At 40.9% G+C, this 6,092-nt stretch overlaps 1 protein-coding gene across 4 annotated transcripts; it reads right to left on the bottom strand.

Moving 5' to 3' along the window:
- Window positions 1-2,002: 2,002 nt before the first annotated feature.
- LOC135482700 (DNA-directed RNA polymerase III subunit RPC4-like) lies at window positions 2,003-5,704 on the bottom strand. 4 transcript variants are annotated; one of them, XM_064762988.1, is made up of 8 exons: window positions 5,542-5,704; window positions 5,147-5,293; window positions 4,735-4,833; window positions 4,251-4,435; window positions 3,913-4,079; window positions 3,459-3,573; window positions 2,779-3,170; window positions 2,003-2,535 (listed from the first exon to the last, which is right to left on the bottom strand). In XM_064762988.1, the coding sequence occupies exons 2-8, from the start codon at window positions 5,242-5,244 to the stop codon at window positions 2,401-2,403; spliced, it is 1,191 nt and encodes a 396-aa protein (XP_064619058.1). In that variant the 5' UTR covers window positions 5,245-5,293; window positions 5,542-5,704; the 3' UTR covers window positions 2,003-2,400. The 4 variants fall into 4 exon arrangements, with proteins under 4 accessions (XP_064619058.1, XP_064619067.1, XP_064619048.1 ...); XM_064762997.1 differs by having other exon boundaries at window positions 5,546-5,704; XM_064762978.1 differs by having other exon boundaries at window positions 5,555-5,704.
- Window positions 5,705-6,092: the final 388 nt, after the last annotated feature.

Here is a 6,092-nt window from a genome sequence, read left to right as displayed (position 1 = left end):
TCGAATTGGGAATCAGTGAGTTTTGGACGTTCTGTCATTTTTGTCTATGCAGTTTTCAAGAAAGATTCATTTACCTGCTGGGCCACTGTGATGTCAGCGCCTTCTTGGCTCATGTTTCTTCATCTTTAGATAGATTTATTGCCCATGAGCATGTAACGTAACCACACAAAATTATAGCAAACAGAGTAAATTAGTATATATCGAGGGGGAGAAGCAAACAATTGATGATTTTGGTTGTCAGGCAGAGCTTCTTCTTGCAAGATTCCAACACTGTCATCGTGTCTGTCTGTGGTCGGGTAAATAACCGCTGTCCAAGCTGCTTGTGGACATCTACATGAATGTCAAGTTACTGAGGTTCAAAGAGATGATATGATGCCTTGACGAGAGCACAATGACCAATAAAGGTAGCGCTGGCAAATGGGAATCATGTCAGTCACCTCCCAGCCTTTCATGTACATCCGCTAACTGTTGAAAGTATAAAATGATATTGTTACCAAAGTGTATGATTGGTGCTTTTGTTAGATAAATTGTAGTGCTTGATCTCGGTATACATTGTAGTTGTTTAGTCGAGAGGACTGGGTTGCTTTTCTGACATACATTGTATATATACATGTATATCGGTCACTGTCCTGGAGGCTGTGTTACATTTAGCATTGAATCAATGAGCTCTAAACGTTGTATAGTAGTATGTATATCTGTCCTGTATACATGTACACTGTTTCTGAAGTCAATTCCTCATCAGTTCTATCCTTCGATGTAGTGTTGTTCTTCATTAACACTAGCAAGTCTTTGTAGTCGTCAGATAGGTCACTTCGGACACTTGACTTTCATAATCTGTCGGGGAGGCAGATCTTACTTTAAAACACTCACTGCGATATCTTTGTCCACATGTATATATCTTGGTATTTCTTTGTTGATGTGATATGTAAATGATGTGATATTAACACTTTGTGAATATTTATTTTTGTAAAAGACATTTTAACACATTATTGCAACTGCACATATAATTTTCACTCATTTTCGTATTCCTGAATTTATTTTTTTTCACAGGTGTAGTTGATTTCCATTCTTTAAAGATGTGAAATTCATGTAGCATTGTGAACAAACAAACTATAGTTCTGAATAAAATATTTCTAAGTGTTCCAAGTCAACAGTCTGTCTCTTCATTTATAAACATCTTCATTGCGATGATCTTGCTTGTTGGTTCCTAATCCAGACAATAGCCTCATTAGAATTACATGTACATGTACTTGGATCAACAATGGCCCCATTAGAAGTGGTAACACACTCATATTGCCTTGGATTGGATAAGATATAGGCAAGTGGGTGTCCTAACTCACGACCATTGGATACACAAGCCAGCATACATGTATATTGTATGTCCCCTTTCATCCTCTGTCACCGAAAAAAAGGATGTTTGAGTATTTGGCTTGTTGGGTGTTGTGATTAGCTCAGTTGTTAGCCGACAAGTTGTCTTGTGGTGGATACAACCAGATATCCATTACTCCACAACTACATGTAGTTGTTCTTGATCAGGTACTACCCAAATAGCACTGTAGTAGTACTAGAGTTCTCAGGCACATGTAGATATTGTGATTTCACCTGTCTCTCGAGACAATTTTGGTCCTTTCCAAATTGGCAAGACCAATTGTTTTGTACCAAGGCAACTCAACCAGTTGTCTTGTGTCAGGTACCGCCAAAGGAGTACTTGAAGATGTGTCAAGTACATATTTGGGTTATTAGTTGGTCATCTCTCATGTTTGCAATACCAGTTGCACTGTGTCAAACACTTGAAGTAGTACTTCAGGGTGGACCCAATGATGTCTTCCTGTACTGAGTACATGCACATGTATCATAGTTTGACACAAGTATACATGTGTGTTGTGCAGGTCTACTACAATAGCACATTGAAGGGCTCAAGCCATTGGAAAGGGTCCTGATGCTGTCCTGTTATTGTTTTTTCAATCACTCAGCGACGAAAAACAAGACACTAACACATACATTCTTTAGTTGCTTTATTTCTGTCTGTTTTGTTTAAGATAGAAATCATCAAGACGTATTCATTCTTGGCAATGGGTATAACAAAGGAAACCTTCAGATGCTTCAAACTCAACAATGTAACTTCATTTTGGACAATTTGATATCTACTGTACCTCCTAATGAAACAACCCAAGGGAAGTCTCATTTACTGCAAATCCTACATGTTTCGATGGACCTGCACTGCATAGTCCTGATGCCACAGTAGTCAACGATTACACCAGATCAGTAGATAAAAATGTACACCCTCTACCAACTAAAGTGATTCACTCATACATGTACATGTATGTTCAACACAAGATTGATCTCACACAGTCAACATATCTTTTACCAAGCAATGTCTGATGTGATTTAATCTCACCCTCATCTTGCAGGGTCGGCTGAGAGGCGTAATAACGTTTCAAAGTCTGGCAAGCAGATGACGCGATGTCGGATGTGTCCTAGCACAGTCATGTCACCCTCTGTAGCTTCTTCGTTAATCTTGACCGACACCAGATCCTACAAAAGAGGGGGTGAGTTTAAGTACGTGATTCTTGACGCGGTCATTGGATATCAACAATCAGTTATTACTTTGTGATTGTATTTACAAGGCAACAGCCATCTGTAACATCTTACACAGTACAACCTCCAATCTATTTCATTCCATATCTTTCTTATTAAGACAACAACAATAAGCATGTAGCAGTTCCAATCAAGAATGGAGCAGGAAATCAGATGGAGACTATGTATGGAATGTCTTACCTGAAGAAAACTACAGGGTGTCCCAACACTGACATCCAGAGAGACATTGCCAAGCACCAGTTTCGTCTTGCCTGATTTATGAATCAGTAATTTACCAACGTAACCCTCACTGAACTTGGACAATGAAAATGTTTCTTTTGCTGAATCATCATCTTTTTTATCTTGTTTCTTTCCCGTCTCCTCTTCCTTCCCGTAAGAAGCTGGGACTCCAGGTAAACAGTCAGGCAGCTGGACGAACAATAACTCGCCTCTCTCACACTTCTGCTTATTGATGAAGAGTTCTTCTGGAGACATTGATTCCACTTTCATTGCCTGAACCATTGGTGTGGGATCGATCTTTTTATGCTCTGTTTCAATCAAATCAACCGAGTCGGTAGGTTCTTCTTTGAGGACTGAAACAGCATGTTAATAGGAGTTTATATATCAGTTTGATAGAAAGCGTAGAGATCTAGAGGGACCTTGTAATTATCAAGGAGAGCAATTCAGAAATGGAACATTTCCATCGTTGTAACTATGTAAGATCTCAATATGCACTTGCAGCTCATCAGTACAAATGACATGTTTTAACAAAATAAGTAGGCCAACATAGCATATTTTCAAACTTTGTCTTTTAACTTCGTCTAAAAGGTGATGGTCTGTTGTGAAGAGCCTGTCCACACTTTCATTTGTTACCAACTCACCTGGCTCCTCTTTGACTGCCTTCTCTAACTTCACCTCACCATCACACAACTTGGAGAGTGGAAGCTTGATAGGCATTAACTCTCCATCATCACCCGTACTACCAAATTCTATAAACTAAGAGAAGACAACTCAGCGATAACAAATGAGTGAGATTATAATACGTGTAATCCATCAATAAATTTGTAATTAGGAAAGACACGAAATGAACATCTGAAGATTTTATTGACTTGCCGAGCGAGAACAAATTCATTTGGGTAAAACTTGGCTAACCTACATCATTATACTTGGTGGTGATCAGGGATATACTGTTACTGTTACTATACTGTTACTATACTGTTATTAGTAATGAGGCAGAACAACAGCAGCAGAAAAAATGAAACTTCAAAATCGCCAAGACACTGGAGCCTACTGCCTATGATAACTACATCACCACCCCACTAGAAGTACACTTACATCATCTCGAAGTAGCGTATCCAAGACATCATCACCGCCCTCTCGCTTGATGCCACTCATGCCGGCAGCTGCCTTTCCTGCACGACCTCCTCCTCCACCTCCTCCGCCTCGTCCTCCCCGACCACCACCCCCTCTACCAGCTCCGCTTCCTCCAGAGTATTCAAAGTCTAAGTAATGAATAAGATAAAGAAAAGTTAAGACAGTAACTCCCATGGTAAATCCTAATATTCATGTATTCCATGCCTATCAAATCAAACGTAAAAAAAACATTACATGTTGTATTGTGCTAAATATATTCATGATTAAGAAAATATTCAAAGTCCAATGTTTGAACTTACCCATGCCTGAGACGCGAGACTGTGACCGCTGGGTGGGACCTTCTTCAAATATAGAATGTGACTGTATTGTTTCTGGTTGGCCTCGCCCGCGCCCACGCCCTCGCCCACGACCTCTTTCTCGCTTCCCCTTATCATTGCCACGCCCATCTCTCGGTTTGCGCTCTGAACTAGTCTCAGGTTGGACCCTTGATTCAAATGAGGAATAAAGAGAAAATTACATTTATAACATATCACCTGATACATGTATCATGATTTCTGGATTAGTGACAAAAAAGTGACAACTGAAGCTGCAGTCATTCATCTTGACATACAAGCCTCCAAGATTACAAAGGCCCTTAAAGGAGCTCTATAATCTCCATGACTGCCTCTTAAAAAGGTGGGGATTGGACTTACTGCGATAAGATGCTGTCAAACAGTTTGCCTATCATATCACTATGAGTACAATCTTTCCTCAGAATTGCGCCAAAAAGAAGGATGAACTTACTCCTCTTTCTTTTCTCTCCTGGCTGGAATATTAGGCGTAAAAGTTTTCTTGGGGATTCCACCAAGGGTGAGATCTCTTGGCGTTCTTATTGATGGCAACCTGAAAGACCAAAAGCTTATGAATGTAAGTTATAGACCTAAATGATCAAAAATGTTTAACTTTTCACCCAGTCCTTCTCAGTCTAATTGAAATCCACAGAAGGCGATGGGCACAGTGTCATAAAATTCCTCATTCTGATACAGTATGAAGGAGCAGAATTTAGGTGGGTTGGACCAGAAGTGCTTTCTTTCAGCCTACGCCAACCTCTAACACTACTTGGTATACACTCAATGCAAGCGTGGGAAGGAACACTGCATACATCCTAATGTTTCTGATAATATACACCTCACCACTCAGTTGAAAAATGACTGACCTTGCTCCTTTTCCAGCAGGTCCTCCTCTTCTTCCAATCAAACCACGAGGAAGATTGGGAGTAGGTGTTGTGTCTGATGGTGGCTTGGAATCCGACATGGTTTATGGAGGCTGATTTACCAGTAAAGCAGACAAGTGAATATAAATCCTGAAAAGTGATAAAAAGTAGATTTTAAATCAGTGAAGGTCTGTTGCATCAGTGCAAGGGCGGGACGGGCAAGAACAGCCCATGAGGGACGACTAGCAATAATAATAACAATAATCTGGCCGTGAAGGCTGGAACGGCTGCTGGTCGAGTTTACAGCACACGATGACACACTGCCTAGGCCTACATTGCCCATTATCGAACACACGTTTTTCTCCCTTTGTAGACAAAATTAAACATCGGTAGTTTACCTACCACACTTACTAGGTTCCGGATATTAAGCTCAATAAATGAATCGCTGTATTACCCTCGCGTTCAAATAAAAGATATGATTTTTGAATACATTTTCGATTCCGATTCCTAACATAATCCGACAATTGTGTGGTGGAACGTTGTTAGCGACGTTTTCATTCGTTGATTTCCACTTTTGCCGGAAGCGTCCTCTGTGGCATCTTTGCAAGACCCATTACCCACTTCTTCTCCAGCCGAGGGCAGAAGAGGCATAATCCAACACCTGAAGGATCCTTATAATATGTAAAGAGCAATCTCTAGTGAACTCACACAACTGTTTGACATGGGGGAGCCCCCCCCAAACCTCTGACATATATAGCCAGTACATTGGGGGATGAGTCCCCCAAACCCCCTCCCCGTTCTCTCAAAGTGACAGGTTTTAGTCAGTACATTGGGGGGAAGCCCCCCCCCCCACCCCCACCCCACCCCACCCCCACCCCCATTGGACTCTAAAAATTGAATTCCTTGAAGACGCTGAACAATAAGGCCCCATAAAGAAGTATGAGTCCCC

Source organism: Lineus longissimus, chromosome 1 (assembly GCF_910592395.1).
Source record: "Lineus longissimus chromosome 1, tnLinLong1.2, whole genome shotgun sequence".
NCBI lineage: Eukaryota > Metazoa > Nemertea > Pilidiophora > Heteronemertea > Lineidae > Lineus > Lineus longissimus.
This window is presented reverse-complemented; position numbering and strand designations above follow the sequence as displayed.